The 20,237-nt window shown below is 39.6% G+C and overlaps 1 protein-coding gene across 2 annotated transcripts in view; it reads right to left on the bottom strand.

Moving 5' to 3' along the window:
- The window catches only part of nAChRbeta1 (nicotinic acetylcholine receptor beta1), a 373,117-nt gene that overhangs the window by 171,306 nt on the left and 181,574 nt on the right, over positions 1-20,237 (bottom strand). For both annotated transcript variants that reach the window (XM_083130650.1, XM_083130648.1), the window contains exon 2: positions 13,313-13,449. In XM_083130650.1, the coding sequence (XP_082986776.1) occupies positions 13,313-13,449 (137 nt within the window). The remainder of the gene's footprint in view (positions 1-13,312; positions 13,450-20,237) is intronic.

Raw genomic sequence — 20,237 nt, 5'->3', positions numbered from 1 at the left:
AATTAAAGTAACAAAATAACACAAAGATTAATATAAATAAGTCAAGATAGCACAATTAAATATTATTTAGCAACATATGTTCTGATGTTTGACCGAAAGGCGTACTCTGTGGAAAATACATCAGCACTTGATGGGAGGTCGTTGAATTGAGTGGGAAGTCTGTGGAAGAGCGAGCTTTTTTGAATTCCCAGTCTAGGCTTTTCTGTGCAAAATAGTAGATCTGTGTTACGTGTTGTGCGCCTAGGCACTCGAAAGTGGAATTCCTGGAGAAGCGTGTTGAAACGGATTTTGCCATCGGCAATTTTGTAAAGATACCTGAAATTATTCTGTAATCGGCGCTGATAGGAAGTCTGCAAGTGCAGATAGAAGAGGAGATGCGGTGTTGAAAAATTACTTAATGAGGGAACGCTGTACCGAACTATAGCCAGGAAAAAGTGAACAGAATCGATTCTAGAGCTGAGTGGGACACGCCATGGAGCAGACTGGAGAGCAGTATTCTTTTTGGGGGGAAATGAACGACTTCAAGTATAAGGTGAGGGCTGAGATATCACTAATTTCGGTGAAACGATATAGTAAACCTAAGAGACGCATTGCTTTTTTCGGTGCCTGTAACATGTTCTTCAAATGTGAGTTTTTGGTCGAAAACAATGCCTACGTCTTTGTGAGAGGATACTGCTTTGATGTTATTGCCAAAGATGGAGCAAGATGACTTTAACAGGTTCTTTTTGAGAGAGATGGTGAGAGTAGTACATTTTTCAGGATTTAATGTGTTTTCATGTCAGGTACCATGAAATAAATGTTGTTATGTCATTTTGGAGAAGATGAGTATCGTTGGAAGTGGAGATTTCTCTGAAAATTTTAGTCACCTGCGAGAAGAAGGTAATTACCACAGGTGGCTGCGAGATGGTCGGTGAGGTCATAGACAAATAATATGAACAAGAGGGGTCCCAGAACACTGCTCTGTGGTACTCCAGAAAGGACGGGAAGAAAGTTAGATAGAGTTCCTGGATGGACTACATACACATTGTTACACATCGATCGCTAAGGTAATCTGTGAGCAAGTTAAGAAAGTTACCATGGATGTTGAATCTATTGCATAAATTGTGAATCAAAAGATGGTGACTGACAGTATCGAAAGCTTTGACTAGATCAAAATATATAACTTCCAGTTGTGAATTGTTTGAAATACATTTCATGGCATGTGAGAGAAAAAACAGACAGGTTCGTAAGACAGGAACTATCAGAAAGAAAACCATGCTGATTTGAGCTTAGGTACTGAGAAACAAATTTATATAGCCTCTCTTTGATTATTTTTTCACAAATGATGGGCAGGGGAGAGAGTAACGAGATTGGCCTATAGGAAGAAGCAAGGTTTTTGTTGCCACTTCTGTGAATGGGAGTGATGTTAGCTTGATTCCAAGCGTGAGGAAAGACGCCCTCCGAGAAACATCTATGCAGAGGGGATAACACAGGGATTCCCCAGTCTTCATCAGGAACATGGTGTTGATATTGTCTAGCCCTAGGGCACGGGAGAGACGACAATAGACTTTCACTTCATCGCTTGTAGTGGCAAGCTTTGTTAGAGAGGAACAAGAGACTGATCTTACTTTTGGCAAGCTTGTAAGGGGGTCAGGCTGAAAGACGTTACCGTGGAAGTAAGCATTAAGAGTTCAGACCTTCGGTCACCTTTCGCACTTTCACTATCGTGTGTAATTTGAAGAGGAATTCTGCTGTTGTTTCTTCTCGAGTTTTTTAGACTGAAGAAGTTCTTTGGACTTTGCTGGATTGTTGCAGCCATATTGTTCATGTATTCTTTGTCTTTGGTTCGGAGAAGGTACTTTGAGGGCCGTCGAAGAACAGCGAAAGTATTGTAAGTGTGCTCACCCGGGAAGTCCTTCCAAACTTGCCAGGCTCGATTCTTGTTAGCCAGTACATCGCGAACTTCGGAGTCGAACCAACCTGGAAATCTGCGAGATGCTATTCTTTCCGAAGGGACGAGGTTGTTCACCGTTGCATGAATGACAGCTGTAAATAGCATCGTCGACTGTTTTATCTTCCAGAAGGAACATGGAGAAGGAGTCGAGGGTACGTGTTATCTGCTCCCAAGGCGCTCGGTTCCACAGGTAGCTCTTCTTCTGGATCGACGGGCGATGACCTCTTATAGTAGGTGGGGGGATGGAAATGGACACGTCCAAACCATCGTGGTCGGAGTTCATGAGGTTCTTACGCGGCGTAATGCTTATAATGTTCAATGTGGACACAACATAATCCAGATTACTGTCCTTCCTCGTGTTGTGTTGTCCATATACTCGTATGTTTGTAATTGTCACTTCATTCATCTCATCATCATTCATACTCATCTTCACGATAACCATGTTAGCCTCAGGCAAACTGGCACAGCGCGTTATCGATACGGAAGGAGATAGCTATATTCAAGATGGCGGAATCTCTCCAAGCCCACGAGGAGTCTTCTCCATTTTTGTTTCGTTCTTCTCCGAGGAACGTTCTTCGTAGCAAAAGAAGCAGATAGTGGAACTGAGTTACGGTTCCGGAGTTCCTATCGCGAAGTAACAACTTCCTTCCTGCCTGCTGGTTCTAAGCAAAACTCAGTTCCCAGCGCCCGCGCTAATTGTTCCCTCGACGCTGGGCCCCGATCCTGTCCCCCCCGGCTCGATTCCTGTACCCTGGACCTCGGGTTAATGGGACGAGAAGTGCTGCGGGTAAGGAACGGGATGATGGAGATGCTGATAGCTCAGAGCTTGCTTACAGTGTAGCAAGACACTCGTTCATGTGTGTACAATCGCGGGGTAAACCTGGTTTTGATGGTCAACCAGATATGAGGGAGATAAATACGTCCTTGTAGGAGTAGACTCTCCGCTTACTCACATCTGCATTAAGAGTCTGGTTAAGAAATACTTAGAGATACGATACTGTAACTAATATTTCTGCAATAGTGAACAAAATTACTTCAACATTGACGAAATATATTTTCATCGATTTTTTGTATTTCTTAATAAACACAACATATTTATAAAATTGATCTATAAGTTATGCTCTATAAAGTGTCACAGGGAATAGTGCCATATATAGTTCTACAAATCTTATACATTGTATTCTTCCTCCTCACAATATTATCCCCCTTCCTTATTCAGGAAACAGTTCTCTACTAATTCTTCAAAGTAGATGTTGAATAATGAAGATGATAGGCAGCTTCCTTGTCGAACTTCTTTTCCAATTTCACTCCCTTCTTAATTTCTTCTCCTACTCTGACTTTAACTCTAGATTCATTTACAGATTTCTTAAAGAGTCTCTTCTCTTAATCTTCTCTCAAATCTACACCAATTCTTTTCAGTATCTTTGTACGTTTCATCCAATTCACTCTGTCAAATTCTTCCTCAAGATCCACAGATATTTAGAACTATTAATATTCCATTTCCTTTCTCTAGGTGTCTTTCGACAATTATCCGCTCTACTCCAATTTCATCTGTGGTACTTTTTCCCTTCCTAGAACCAAACTGGTCTAACTCTCCGTCAACCTTAATAATAATAATAATAATAATAAAATATTGTAGTGGGTGACAGAAAAACAGGCTTAAGGAAAAGAGTCGATATCCTAAGCGGAGTGGTCATGGGTGTTCTTTGTAATAATTCCTTCAACAATTTCATGATATCAATCGTCCTCGTCTTCGCGATTAGCCAAAAGTGGCAGAAAGCAAAACCAAACCAATCCATCAATCAAAGGTTATGGCTCCCCCACGTAACTTGCTTCCAACTTAGAGGAAAATTACATGTGGGAGTCATAAGGTGTCGCCGGAAATAGAGTCATCTCTAGTAAATCTGTAGAAGCAGTTACAAAGAATATGAAACCAAAATTGGTAACGGAAATGCGAGAAATATATAAACAGGCCAAGTGACGCGCTCAAAATATATTTAGAACATAAAACGTACACCCTATCACACCCTTTGTATATTTCTCTGAATTTAATTTTCATCTTTTTCATTTACCTATTTATGAGTATCGTAAGATGTAACACACTACAAATAGATAGTGTCTCCGATAATGTAGAGATGTTCATCTTCGTGGTTAGCTAAAAGTGGCAGAAAAGCGGAGTAACATGAAACAAATAAATCAATCTAAGGAAAATATATCCACATAAATTGAGGAATCATTATATTTGGTATCATCTTCACAGGAAAAAGAGATTGGTCTGAATTCCCTATCTAGGTTCGTCGGCATAGAACAGGTGTGTACTGCGTGTAGCACGTAGCCACACCAAAGCGAGTTTTCTGAATGAAAACTCCCGCAGCGAATTTTGCCACCGACAATTACGGAGGGCTGTCGAGCTACTAAATGCAAACGTTCATTAAAACGATGAATTTACGATATTTGAACCCCACGCGTGATCTTGGAATTGATTTGCCGGCTATGAACGTCCCATAATCGAATCTCTGCGAGTTTCCCTGGGACCGGAACATTCGACGCTGATCCGTTCGGTCCGGCTGTGATTTAAGGCCGGAAGTTTTATGCCCACTCGACAGAAGCATCTGGTCGAAGGTGAAAGTTGAGGATAATGCTTTTTCCTCGGAAGAGAAACTCCAAGATCTTTGCTAAACTGGGACCGTCCATTGCTTTTTTATTTTTTTTTAAAAAAAAATAAAAATCTGCGAGTTCAACTTTGCTATCTCCTTGCAGAGAAGGGAAAGTTTCTTTCAAAGCTATGAATCAATAACTTCAAAGAAAATCATCGCGTTTTTCTATTTCTGAATCCAACTCTGTAATTCTTGGAAGAAAGGGTTAGTGTAGAATAAGATGTGTTCGTAAGATCCTAAATATAATTTACGAACATTTCATTCTTCATAATAAGTCACATTTCCTTGAGGAGTTTTTCTAGAATTTCTTTCAAACAGTTTTGCATTGAAATTTTTATACGATGCTATTGAGAACAAGTCTACAGTTTTGGGCGAAATCTTTGACATCGAATCTTAGTAAAACATGACAATTTGAGCTTCTTGGATGTCGTCAGTATTTATTACAACTTAATTAATTCATACTGATTAATGATGAAGTTTGGTTGTTTGTGTTAAATCGATATTTTTATTCTAGAATTAAAGTTTCTGTTACCTCAAAAATAGATGAAACGAGAGATTATGGTTATATATATATATAAAGACATTCTTATGAAATATTGTAGACTGCATTTAAAAAGAAAACGAAGAAAATATCTAGGAATTCAAACAATTTGACCTTACCTAAGTGTATTTTACAGGGTGTCCCAAAGAAAAGTATACCCAAAACAAAAGTGGTGGTAACCTTTTTGGTATATTTTTGTTTGCGATATCCGGTACAATAGAAGAGAGAAAAGATTTTGTTAATAATCCGTTTCATGTAGTAAGCAGGAATAGACGTACAGTTTAAACTGGAATACGAACCACTGAAGATGTTTCCCCCCCGGAAAACAAATCAAAGAATTGATTGCAAGAAAACTTTGAGTTTGACCATTATAAGCATCTGTACCGTTTGCACGGAAAATCTCCACGAGAAATGTGATTGGGAACGTGAAATGGAGAAGTATATTTAAATCTTCCGTTTTGAACCTGTATACCCTTTAAAATGAACGAGATAGTTTGACTCACATGATTTTGTTCGTGGAATCCATGATTTTAGCATCCAGCTAACATTAAGATAAATCTACCAACATAGATATTAATCAAGAGATGCTGAAATCATTCAAGGTACACTCAGTAGAGTTGACAATATAAGGAACAATGATAAAACATGTTGGAAGGAAAATGATGATAACTGGCAAGAAGCTCATTAGTTTGGATCAAACAATCTCTCTCTCGGAGCATTCATCTTTTATCGGAACGTCTGATCACTCGATTAATTACTCCCCCTCCGCATCCTCCCTATGCACAGGCGTCCACTCGGAAAGGTGTTAAGTATTAGAACACGACGTGGCATCGATCAAACGAAGCGTAGCTTTATAAGTTACAGGTCGCCGGTTGCGCCTATTATTTGCACGCTTAATCGCCAACCTCCCTGGCACTCCCTTCCCCCCACCACGTCAATCACCAGGTTCACGTGCATGCATTGAGCACCATCTGAGCACCAGGCATCATATAATTATGGCAACAAAAGCGTGCACCATTCAAAACCTCAGTACTCATAGTACCGTTGCAACAAAAAAATGGACAAACAAAAAATCCAACAAAAATGGATACGAATGAATAACTGCTTTGAGTAGAAAGAATAATCTGTGGAACGTTTAGACACCAAGGACTAGTTGACTTTTGGCCTTCCCGATGGCGCAGTGGTTCCGTCGTCGCCTTGTAATCAAGCGGTCCTGGGTTCGATAACCGATGGAGGAACATAGTAGTTCGGATCCCACTTTAAACTGTAGGTCCAGTTCCAATCATCCTTACTGAGCATAAAGTGGACTTAAACACCAAATCAATCAATGAAACAGTTAATCTTTGATGATGTCCAATTGTTTGTACATTGGGGTCGATTCGGGTTAATGTTTTACGCTACATGTTCTATTCTTCGTTAACTCGTATACAATTTTGACGCTAGATGTTCAGTTGTTTCTTCATCCGGGTTCAACTAGCATGTAATGGATTGAGGGCCATCAGTACCATCTGATGATCAAGATTGTCAATTACAAGGCCTTTGAAAAATATCGAACTACTCTGAGGACTAGAAACCATGCACGAATCTGTGGTACATTCATGTTTAGAAGTGTTATCATGTTCTAGTGTTGCAGTGCTGTTTAAATTGGTTATGAATTTAAGCCAATGAACATGATTGTCCCACGTTTGAAATTTTAAAAGAATCATTCGACAGCGTTTAATAATTTGTGTGTTTGTTATGTCTCTGATAATAATTTATGTCTCTAATGCTTAACATGCCACGAAGCCAGAGGTTCAGGTTTCGAACCCTGTTCAGACGTGATGAATCATTGTTTTGTCCCCATAATTAATTTCATTTATCAATTATCCTTATAGTCTCTGTTAAGTCAACAGGTAAAACGTGACGTGATTCTAAAAAAAATGCGTAAAACATGAAAAATTAGCTTTCTTTATATAAATGTACACATACATAGTATATATCAACACACTATATATAAATCCCACAGCTCTCATCTTGTTACCCACAGATGGTTATGTTATGTAAACAATGGATTACAGTGTATGTAACGTATGGTGAAAAAAATTTGCACAAAAAGAAAACGCTGTGGTCAAGGGCAAAAACGCACAGATGTAGTTCGTGTGCTGGTTGGTATACAAGGGTGGTATCTGAACATCAATGAACAAACACATTCACACAGAGTCTGCTGGCCTTGCGACAATTTTGGGGCACTTTCTGCATAGATGGAGCAAATGTTGATGGATCAACATCGCGCAAGCATCTGCGGATCCGTTGGATGAGGGTTGCAACGGTTTGTGGTTGATAATTATTGGCATACACCATCTGCTTTAAATTTGCCCAGAAATCTTCAATGGGCCGCAGTTGGGGAACATTAGGGGGATTCTGTTCTTTGGATATGTAAGGGATACCTAAGTGCTCCATGGCCGCAAGACTTTGTGCAGCGTAATGGCAGCTGGCTAAATCTGGCCAAAAAACAACATTGTCCCCACGATGGTATTCATTGATAAACTGCTTTACTTTAGACAAACAGAACTTTACATACCAGTCGGCGTTGAGTGCAAGGCCAGCCTTGAAAAACTGAGGTTTCGACAGTCCTTTCTCACTCATGGCAAGCCATAGCAACACCTTCTGTGGGAATTTGGTTTTGGCAGCAAAACGCACTGGGTCGGGCACGGCAGCAGTTCCAGGATCATAGTAGGTTTTCGGCTGCCACTCATTGCCATCTAGGGTGAAATAAGTCTCATCGTCCATGATACAAATCATGTCATTTGTTGCAGTGAACATTTTTGTCACAAGGGTTCGTAAATGCTGTTTCTGGACAACAACTTGTTGCTCCGTCACTTTTGGCATAGTTTTTCGTTTATATCTCTGCATCCCCATCTTCTGTAATGCTTTCTTCACTGTGTTTTTATCACACTGAAACCTCCTACCAAGCTCACGGTAGGATTTTGCCACCTTACCTGCAGTAACACGTTGCAGTTGTTGCAACACTCTGGGTTCATTTAACTTCGACTTCCGTCCACTGCCCGGCTATCTTTCCACATTGATTCCCTTCTCCAATTGTGACACAATATTATAAACCGTATGACGGGAAAATCCTACACGTTGAAAATGTTTCACAAGCTCGGACTTTCGAACATCACGATTCTCTGTCCAATATTGCACGATCATTTTCCGACGGTCGTCTTCTTTCAGCTCCATACTGACTTGTTTTTACACCAACCTTCTCTTGCTCTTCACACTACATAACTGGTAGACGTGCAATCCAACACAGCTCAAATGGTGTGTCAGTGTTTAATATTGCTAGTTCCGCAGGGTTGCAAACTTTGTGCAAATTTTTTTCACCATACGTTATAATAAAACTTTTCTTAAACTGCAAACAAACTCAAGTAATTATAATATAACTTCGCACCTACTAGCTGGCATGAAAGAAAAATGGAATTCGATTTCGCACTGAAAGTGACGTAGAAATTGTCAGCACACATTTGAAGTTTTTGTAAATCATCGGATTTATAAGGGATTCCGAAATTTTCGTAGGGTCTAATGGGATTTGGGATTTTGATAATCCTTCCGATTTTTGGGATTCTGAGTAGAACTTTAAATGGTTCTGTAGTAGAAGTGCTTAAGTTTTGAAAGTTGCTTGAAATTGTCGATTTTTCCATAAATGCAAAAACTACTACTTCATAGAGAAGAAGTGTGAAGAATTTGAGATTTTTTTACAAATGTATTTATTTATTTATTTCGGATTTATATACATGTCGAAGTTAAGGCAATTTTCCGTTTTCTTTCACTTAACTATCTACTTTGATTTCTGACATCGCTTTTCTAATAAAATAGGAAATAAAAACAGAAGAATTAAAAGAAATACAAAAATAATATAATTAATATACGTACATACAGACACATGCTCACCATTTCAATCACATAAACAAAAAGGTAGTACAGTTTACATTACACACACGTACATTCTCGTCCTTACACATACACACATGCACACACACACACACGCGCGCGCGCATACAAGGAAATAAATAACGTTACGCTTAAAACATAGTCCAAAATGGTATACATTATTGATAATTCATCTTAAGTATTACAATAATCATCTCTTTTGTCTTACTTTCTACTGTCATTCTCTGCATCTGCTATTTAGGGTGGGAAGTCAAATATTTAATTTTCACTATTTAATAGATGTAATTGTGTACGTTAGAAATTGTCAGTGTTGAAATAATAACAATAATTGGTATTGTGATTTTTTAAAATTTTAAAACGCTTGCCGAAATTTATTTACGGACTCGGTCTTGGCCTCCCCTTAACATGCCAAATAATACGCGTTGCTTAAGAAATTCAACATTCTCTCCTCCTTACGGTTCAGGGCCTCTCCCATGGCGCAGTGGTAGCGTCATTGCCTTGTAATCAAGGGGTCCCGGGTTCGATACCCGGTGGAGGCACAAGTGGTTCGGATCCCACTTTAAACTGTAGGTCCAGTCCCGATTAGCCTTACTGTGCATAAAGTGGACTTAAAACACCAACCAACTCCTTACGGTTCGAGAGGGTGTCTATTTCGCTTGCCTCCGATCCTTGAAACTTCGTGACGTCATACCCATAGCCACAGGAGCGAGTCTCCAGGGGTATTTTCCGTAGACCCTTTTCACGGACAACGGGAACTAAAATTTGAAAAAATGTCCAACATGGCTAACACAGGAGACTGCGTCACGTATGTACGGTGTTATATTACAACGACCTGTGGCCAGATTTGAACGATAACAATACGTTCCATAAGGAATATAATATTACCAGCCATAGAATATCCCGCGAACTATATCCTAAAAATAATTTAGAAACGGACCCATTAGTTTATAATTATATCGCCAGGAGGCAGGCTGATCTTAAGTAAAATGGCTGCCAGTGGTGAGGTGCAAGAATTTTACGTCTTACGATTTCACGTGCAGTATTATATATAATATAATAATAACATTTAGGGAAATGGTACAAGAGGCATTCATTTCCCCATAAATTGATTTAACTTTCTTTGTTTCGTCTCTCCAAGGCCCTCCCCCGTAATCTGGTTGGAATTTTCCAAAGCGGGCACCGAACGAGCCTCAATCAATGTCATGGTAACTAAGTTTAAGGGTCTGGGTCGAAATCCAATATTGCGACTGAAAGAAAATACAGGAGACGTGAAAATAAATAGGATTCATCTGCACGGACTTCCAGCGAGAGGAAACCGAAATCAATCCAGTACTGGAGGCTCCAGGCTGGTAAGTCGTTAAGGATGGAGAAGAAAAAAAAAGGGTTGACGATTTGCTGTCGCGAATTGTCCACGATCACCAGGTCATTTTGCTTGATGCGAGAAGCGTTGATAAATTGCTACATTACACGCAACTAAAAAGCGTTGACGTGTCAAATGTCCCTTATTGGTACCGTAGGCGTAAGGAAAACAGGAAAGATGATACCATGATAGCGTAGTGGTTATGTTGATCGTCATGTCAAGGTCAGCACTTTGTGTCTGTGGGCCTGGAGCAAATAAAATGCTATTAGAACAATATTGTTTTTACAATCAACAGTTCTGAAAATATCTGATATCTCTAAGTAGCGAATCCATAAAAAAATTAATTTATATCTCACCTTTTCGTAGTAGGACTAATTCGGTCTACTTTTTTCTTCACAAACCATTCTGTTTTCATTCTCTACGTGGAACTCTTTGTAATTAAAATAAATAGTCTGTTACAGTAAATTTAAATTATATCTATGGATGAATGCAGATAAAATTATTGAACATACACCTCCAGTAGCGAAGGCCTCCCCGATGGTGCAGTGGTAACGTTGTCGCCTTGTAATCAAGGGGTCCTTGGGTTCGATACTTAATGGACGCACATTGCACAGTAGTTCGGATCCCACTTTAAATTGTAGGTCCAGTACCGATTAGCCTTACTGAGCATGAAGTGGACATAAAACACCAACTCAATCTATCAATGCTTTCTACCCTGTCTCTCTTTTCTACATTTATTTTTCCCCTTTCCTGCTCTGTATATTTCTATATTTCTTTCTTCATCTGATTCCCTCTTTCCCTAATATGTTTTCCATTATACTTTATCTTTATTTATTTTCTTCTTTCTATCTATTTTCTTCCCGATTTCATTCTCTACGTTTTAATTTTCCTTTTTTTCCTGCGTATTTAACTTTCTTTATCTTTGTTTCGTCATCTATTTTATATTTTTTCTCTTTATCTGTTTTTCAGTTTTTCTATCTCTCTCATTCCTCTTCTGTTTTCTTATCTACCTTTTCTTTTGTCTTTCAAACTGTTTTTCTATCCTTTTCTTTCTTACCTTATTTCTGCCACTTTCTATTAATCTCTATTCCTTCCACCCTCTTTGTGTGCGTGTGTCTGTGTCCCATCCTTTTGTCGCCCCTGATTCTCAAGTCGGGAATCGAACCTACATGAGATCATGGCTAGAAGCGTATAACTAAATAATAAAATGGTAAAACAATACCAAACAAGTCGCACCTTAACGTAACGCACAAGTGTTTACAGTTAGCGACTGGACAAATAGCCTAATACGCAGGAGTATCGACCGAGGACTGAATTAACGCTCCCATGCTTATGTGAAAGGTCATTTCACCAGGCACGGAGGGATGCGACGATAAGCATAAAATTTACTATTGAAGTATCAGAGAACTCAACGAAATCGCTGTTTTAACGTCGTTGCGTTTCGGTAACGACCTCATGATCCGTTTTGGACGCGACAAATTTCCTCTTAATAGAATCATATAGACTGCTCTCGAGCCAAACACTCGTTATGCTAAATCACGGGGTGCGTTTGGTTACAGTAAATTAACAAAAAAAATGACGGGAGTTTGCGCGATGGGAGAACTCCGTGGGCATGTGTTTGCAAATAAATTACGCACGATATGTGCGTAAATGAAGAATGTAAACGGGTTAGCACGTGGGTGGACTGTAAAGAAGTCTGAGTTGATTCATATCAATGTATTCACTGCAAAGGATATTCACGGTTGGTAAGTGGAATAGCATAGTACGTTGCGCCATTTCGTAATGTCACTATTGTCTGAGTCTCACTATCCGAGGATGCAAACGAACTTCATACATACACACTAACGCACGGAAAGAGAGGGGGAGATGAGGAGGACGAATAGACACAGAGCAACAGATATATAGGATATGATGAAGAGGCAGATAGACTTAGGTGGTGGGGATAGAAAGACAAAAATAGCACTATAGAGAGAGAGAGAGAGTTGGAGGCAGAAATAAGTATAGTGAGATGTATAAATAAGGTAAGAAGTAGATAGAATAGAGGGAGAGAGAGGAAATGAAAGACTTGACGGAAGAGGGTGAGAAGGGCAAAGATAGAGGGAAACGTACAGAGAGGGGGAGAGAAATAGAGGGAAAGGGAGAGAAAGATGTAAACTAGAGAGAGAGAGAGAGAGAGAGAGAGAGAGAGAGAGAGATAGAGAAGTGAACACACGAGAGTGAGAAAGGGGAGGAGATTGAAAAAGAGACAGAAGACTGCCTCTCTCTCTCTATCTGTATGCCTGTGTGTGTGTGTGAGAGAGAGAGGCAGTCTTCTGTCTCTTTTTCAATCTCCTCCCCTTTCTCACTCTCGTGTGTTCACTTCTCTATCTATCTCTCTCTCTCTCACACACACAGGCATACAGATAGAGAGAGAGAGAGAGAGAGAGAGAGAGAGAGAGAGAGAAAGAGAGAGAGAGATTGATTGATTTGGCATATTTTGCTTTGCTTTCCTGCCACGTTTGGCTATTCGCGAAGATGAGTATGAGTGATGATATGATGGAAATGATGAAGGGACACACACAAACAACATCCGTGTCAAGGCAAAAGAGAGAGAGGGAGAGAGAGAGAGAGAGAGACACACAACCATACGTACGCAAGGAGACACAAACAGAGAGACCAATATGGAACTGGTGCTGTTCATGAAGGTAAAAATGAATCATTCCATCTTCTTCTTCCGCAGAAAGCAATACCCCACTCTGCCAGCTTTGCGCCTATTCACTTCCAAGAACTGAATTACTTATGCTGCTCAATTATAAACAACGTACATGCAACAACTTTTTCGGGAGTGTGTCTCTTAACCGCTCTCCCCAATTACTACACATTGCAGGAGAGAAAAGTTCGTTTGTACTCACCACATTGATGAGCTGAACGAAGGCAAGACCGAACTGAACGTCCACCTTCTGAGTCATGTTTTGCACAGGCCGGATGAGCTTATTGTAACCCCGGAATAAGTCCCTCACAAGTCGCTCTTCATCCTCGGAACACCAGCCTGAAAACAAGAGACAAACGAGGATAAATAGCTGAATATGTGAAAAGCTTCAACGTTCCTTAAATACAAAGGCAAAGGCTAGTGTTTAAAATATTGTATAACTTAGAAATTTCCACATGTCTAACCCTTTTCTGTGGTTCGATGCAAAAATGTCTAGTGTCAATGTCAGATCTAAACTTTCTTTGGTTTGAGGAAGATACAGAGGGGAAGGGGGGAGGAAAATGAAAATCGTCAGCATAATCACTAGACCCTGGAGATCAAAGTACAAAATATGTACATAAATATGTATTATGTAGCTAAATATTTATTATCAAAGAATAATTCAGTATCCAAGCAATTTCAAGAATTCTGCTAGATATTTATTTTATTTGAACATATTCAACATAATTTTAAGGACATACATAATTTGTTCAAATTAAAATTTGCATCAAATTTGTAAAGTAAAAAAAGGACAGCAACGCGAACATATTTCGGAAACCAATTTCGTGAACTACTACCAAGGTAATTACTTTTCACATCGCAAATTATTGTAGAATGTGTAGGGGTAGATCCAAGATGAATTAATGGATACAGGACTTACTTAAGTTTTTTACAGAGTGAACCAGTAAGTACTTTTCCATGTTTTCAGCTGTCATACACTACCGCGATCCGCTAGATGTTCTTTTAAGCTGAAAAAAGATATTTGAACGCCGCAAGAGATCACAGGTGCGAATTTCAGAAGGTAGATGAACTCAGAAGAGAGAAACTCCAGCATCCTTCGATAAATAACAGTTCCAATATTTTTGTTTGGTCTTCAGCCTGTCTTTCGACTTGGCAGTCAATTTTAGGTGGCCGTAAGCACTATGCATCTCATTGATTAGAAAATATGACATGAGCTACAAATTTTCTTCATAATGTTTTAGAGATCGAAAATGTAGGAAAAGAAGACCGAAATATGTTCTTATGTCAAGTAAATTAGTAAATGTGTAAAGTATGTAATATCCTGGCAAATATGTAAAACTATGTAACATAAGATTTATGCAAAATCATGTCAGTTTTATAATTCGTTGACATTTTCGTGTTCAAGGTATGTATCTAGAAAGGAATAGAATATGTAATTACATACAAATCCAGGCTCTACTCATCACCATTATTAAATCTCTGTCATTTTCTCACACGCTTACAGTTTCCGACGGCTGCAGACTTGGGCGAACCTTCATTCATTGCTATTGCATTTATGAACGCTGGGAGAACGGATTAACAATATATTTCGTTCGTGCAAAAGATTCCCCACATGTTCGCCATCGATATCAGTACACTTCCATAAATGTTTAAACGTGTTTTCTAGCATTCACTTTGAAATTAAGAATTAGTTGTAGTGATTTTTCTTTCCCGGAGATGATCGAGGTCCTTCCAAATCAAAATTATCCGTGTGGTTCGGGTCAGTTGACCAGGGTGCTTATTTCTAAAGCTCCCTTTCTTCCCAATTTATCTTTCGATTTCTATTATTGGACTTTATTGCATTTTGTTTGTTATTTTTGCTATTGTAGGTCAATTTTCTTGCACTTTTTGGCTAATCGTGACGATGAGAATGTGTGATGATTAAATTATATTGATGAAGGACACTCTCCATGAACATCCATGTCCAAGCCAGGAACAAATATTTAACTTCATTACATCAACACTCGAACTTCATATATAAATTTTCCACACCAGTTGATTACATTTTTATGATAAGAATGACTAAGCGATAATCTTTATATTTAATTTATTACTATTTCTGCAGCTATTATTTTTGGTCAACCTTAACAACCCTTAAGTATTTCTTCATTAATTGATAATATATTGGGAACATACACAGACAATACTCAAATATAATATCAGTGATTGTACTTACAAAGTTTAAAATTATGAAAAGTAATGTAAATAAACAAATTTTCATCTGGTAAATAATTGTGACACAGATGTAACTGTAATATTGTTATGGAGTAGGAAAGAGAGATTACAGATTTCTTGAAGGAAACTTAATGGTAAGGGATTTGTAGGAAATCTAAGACTAAGGTTTAGCGCAGTGTTGAGATTGACCTGGAAGGCGTCACAGATTTTAAGGGAAGTCCCTTATTAAGTAATACCTCCACGTTTCGTGACAATCCACCCCAGGACTTCAATTGTCCCGTATGTCCAACTTTCTATGTCGTCAACTTTTCTTTCACCGGTGGCGGGCATTGCGGGACAGGCATTGATTCCTATTCCCCACCTGTTTGTGACCGCTACCTTCCCTGCACTCTTTCTACTTTATTCGCAGCGAGAGTAGTGCGTGGGTGCTATTGTAAGGTCTGTTCAACGTATTTCAAGATGAGTGGGAAACGTTAAGTAGTCCTTTCTGATAGAAAGAAGATGAAACGAATGTCTATATTTAGCACATAATTGCTGGAGGAAGATTTTCACCCGTGGTTGAAGGATAGTGGCGATAAATATAAAGCAAGTTGCAAACACTGCAACAAATAATTTCATTAGCACGTGGCTATCGTTATGATGTAATGCAGCAAGCTCAAGAAATGGAGCAGAAGCAATACAAAGTATCTTCTACATCTACGGCATCTACCTAGGTATTAGTGGTATTTGCATAAGAAAGAGATATGTCCCGTATTTTCAACTTTTGATTTCGATTTTGTCCCGTATTTTTATCTTAACCAACTGGAAACCCTTGGGATGAAGTGTGGATTGATTTTAATCGCGACAGGAGCACGTGGTAGACTTATGCTGCTGCGACAATAAACCTCTGGGTTTAGGGATGCCAGAGAGAGTAATTTCTATTTCCTATGTACCAGAACCTTGCGAGAAACTGTAGGGCTACTCCATATTTGCATTTGTAATAAAACAGTTCTCCGCTCATTTTCCTCGCAACCATTTCGAAATACAAGTCAATCCTGGAGAGAGAGAGAGAGAAATCACCAGTTTCCGAGTCCGAGAGAAGATTGAGGAAGGTGTATTGGTTTATTACACCTACAAGAAACAGAACAAATTTTCGAAAGGAAGGAAGTGTTGGTGAGAGGAGAGAAGGAGGGGGTGATAGGGCGAGGAAAGAAGAGAAAAAGAACAGGAAGAAGTCAAGGGAATCGTGGTCCATAATTCATAGCGCGTGCGACTTCCCCCTCCCCTTTTTCTTTGACTGCTACATCGGCAAATTCTCAAACAGTTCCCTGCGCAAAAGATGCAGCAAGGAGAACGCCATCTTGTCCAAGCCCCCACTTTACGAGTTAAGCCTAATATGAACTGTGAGACTGTGGAGCCCCCTGTTGCGAAGAAAATGAAACATCGGTGCAATCGACAAAAGACGATCTGGAGGGAGAATTCCCTCCCTTTCTCTCCGGCATATATCCAGGACGATCCGTCCGAGATTCGACGGAGGTTGGCGGGGGAGGGGGGATAGGAGAGAGGGGGGAGGGAGAAACCGGTTTATTTTTTCCCCTGAGTGTGAGGACAAAAGAAAAGGAGGTGGCAGATGAAAGTCAATCTCTTCTTGAACAGGCATAAAGAGAGAGAGAAAGAGAGAGAGAGAGAGAGAGAAAAGAGGAAGGGGAAAACCTAAGACAAAGCAGATAAATAAGGAAACAGATCTGGAAGGACCAAGAAGCGTTACGTCAATGTAGGGGGTGACGAAGACAATGATAGAATGAGAAAGACATCGTTTGGAAATGCAAGATGTAACATTCTGAGTTTTCGAAAGAGCATTTCTCTGCTACAGGACCCAATAGACTTGTTATCCCGACATGGGCTGGAGGAATTGCTTGAACGGATATCCAATTGAAGCGTTCCATTTTTTTCCCTTGGGCACAAAAACCTGAAATTTTGATAACCGAAAGACGGTGTGTTTTTCTGAAAGTTTCATCCATTTCTTCACAGCCTGAGCGTTTTGCGTTCTGTCTAAGCTTATGGTCGTATTGTCTCCGGTTTCGATTGAACTGTTACACTGGCGTAAGCGGCAGAAAACAGAACAAAACGATACCATGTATATAAGTGTGAGGGATTACTGGAGACGGCGTCACGGACCACTGATTCGAACCAAATAATGTTGTTTCTTGGGCCGAATTCGCCAGAAGTGTAGTACCGTGCGCTCTTTTTACTTGACTTCTTGTGTTGTTTGGGTGACAAGAGTGGACAATGGCCGATCTGTTTGGCAAACTGGTTAGCACGATGACAGGGGTTTCAGGATGGAATCCCGGCCTGGACATCGGTGTCCTTTGTGAATGTCCCTTCAGCAATTTCATCATATCATCACTCATCCTCATTGCGATTAGCAAAAACTGTCAGAAAAACGAAGTAAAAGAATTCAAATCAATCAATTAACCAAAGCGACACACACACGTTAGAGTTACGTATATGCAATACAATGTGTGCAGCATTTGCAGTGACAAAGAAAAAGGTTTGAGTTCTGAGGAAGGCATTGTTGCTTTAGATGAATGCTGAGGTTGCAACTTTAACAGAGGCAACAACGTATTTATCAGTTTGCATTTTGTTTCCAATGTTCTCTAAATTCGCCCCCACAGTCGATGTTAATCTGTTGCAAGAGAAGCCATATGAGTAGATCGCTATCTTCGTTTTTCTCCAAAATGGCTCAACACTACTGGAATTTTTCTCACAGGCACCATGAAGGGTGTAACTGAGCAGGCATACAGAAGGACAACCTCACTTCCACTTTCAACAAGTCTGGTGCCACAGCCAGTATAATCCTCAGTGGGGTCGTATTGTCCTTCTTTGCTCCTCCAATTCGCTCTCGCCCCTTCTCTGCCGTTATGCGGGGCGTTACTCCAAAGATTCCTGGGACGTAGTAAAGCTGAACATCGTAGGGTCTGTCTGCAGTGTAAAGAATATTAGGAACTACAAAAACTTGTCTGAGCAAAGCATTGTTCAAATTATACAACAGCATGCGTCAAATTACTGTTACAGAAATGTAAATACCGTCATTCGAGTGTATTGGAAGATTGAATATAAATGGTTAATTGAACACCTTTGTGTATAATATAATATAAATGGACGAAAGTAATATGATGATTATATTATGATATATAATTATAATAACCTGTGGACTATTTGTATATCATATAATTGTTGGGTATCAGGCAGGGATTCAATTTTCCAGTCACTACTGTCGCCTCATATAATCATTGTAGGGCCTTGACTGGAGCATACTGAGTGTTAAGTGTGTATAATATCTGAATCGATATTCAATTGTTTGTAAAGTTGTTATTGATAAAATCGGGAGTTCAGCCATCTTAGAAATGGTTATTGTAAGTTCAGTATTAAATCGTTATTTTGTATCCTCGTTTCTATCTTTATACTGTGAAGTACCTACGTGTGCGAATCAATTAACCTCTGCGTGTGAATACACGACAGAGATTTATACATGGCGACGAGGATGGGATACGAAATTGAGGATAAGTATATTTCACTTCTAAGCCTTGTATTATAGCGTAAATGTATAATGGCTTTAGTAGCTGGTTTTGATAAATATGATCCCCAAGATGGATCGATAGTAGCGTATTTGGAGCGCTTTGATAATTATTGTCAAACACAAGCTATTCCAGAGGACAAGAAAGTTCCTAGATTAATATCTGGTCCATGAATTCGTTCATCATTATCCTCCTCCTTCTTCTGACTTCCAAAATGATACCTATTTTTCTTGTCTTGCATCCATTTTAACTGATCTTCATGCACGACCCGGTTTCTACCTTCAACATTCACCAGCCATGTAACTTTGCTTTTCCGTGCTATAATTTTTCCCTTGACATACCTCATAGCATTCCTTTTGTCCTTAAATGGTAGCATAACCCATACAAAATCGCCTCTTTGGTTCACCTTTTCATCTGCTTCTGCTTTATCCCTTTCGCAGTTTTGATCTATTATTTCTTCCATTTGGGCATCAAATTTATTTTTCTTCAGGAATTCATTTACTATCTCGGCATCCTTCGAGCAACAATTTCCTGAGAAGTACGTTGTGATTCCCTTTTCAGATAATCCTAGACTCTTTTCTTTTTCTTTCAATGAGTAGATGCTGTCCTTGCACCTGTCCCACAACGACTGCACTACTTTTGGTTCTCGGCGATAGGCTTCACTTGCTTTAACCAAGGCTCCAAACTTGTCTTGTGGTAAATTGGGAATAAATTTACTGTCTCCGAATCCTTTGTAGTTGCCTGCATTCGTCAAAAGACCTGACGAGTATACTAGGACAGCCTGAAATTGATCTTCTGTCAATCCAGCTTCTCCCACTGCTACTTTCTTCAGTTCAGCAAGAGGTTGAGCAGAGTAGATCTTACGGAGCAAAATGAAGACAAGGGGGGACTCTGGAGAAGTCTGCACTAAAACAATGAGGCCTCCAGACCACGATGCTTGACTCAGGTAGTGGGCGTACTGTTTCTCTTCCTCTGTCAGGGCATCGAATGCTGTGCTGCACTCAAGTGCCACAACAGGCTGATCATTTGGCAGCACAAACTGAGAAACATCAGTCATTTTTGTTGCGAGGAGAACTGAAGGCTGACTCCACTCACTGTGAATCGTAACAAAAGTGTCACACACAGATTACTATTCCCTTACCAGCCTCCAGTACTACTCTTAGGATCACATATCGAGCCTGAGAATGTGCCTGCAGCCATGTTTTAGTAGAAGGTTGGTACATTTCGAGGGCCTTTCCTACTCCATTCCACAATAAGTTGAGCCAGTTTACATAAATGACATCATCAGCCTCTGGTCCTTCAAGTCCAAAAATTTTCAGAACTTCCTTATTTACACTGAGATAAAGCCCCACACAT

Source organism: Lepisma saccharinum, chromosome 11, assembly GCF_977018435.1.
Source record: "Lepisma saccharinum chromosome 11, izLepSacc3.1, whole genome shotgun sequence".
NCBI lineage: Eukaryota > Metazoa > Arthropoda > Insecta > Zygentoma > Lepismatidae > Lepisma > Lepisma saccharinum.
The sequence above is the reverse complement of the archived record's forward strand: the minus strand, read 5'-3'. Positions and strand labels throughout refer to the sequence as shown.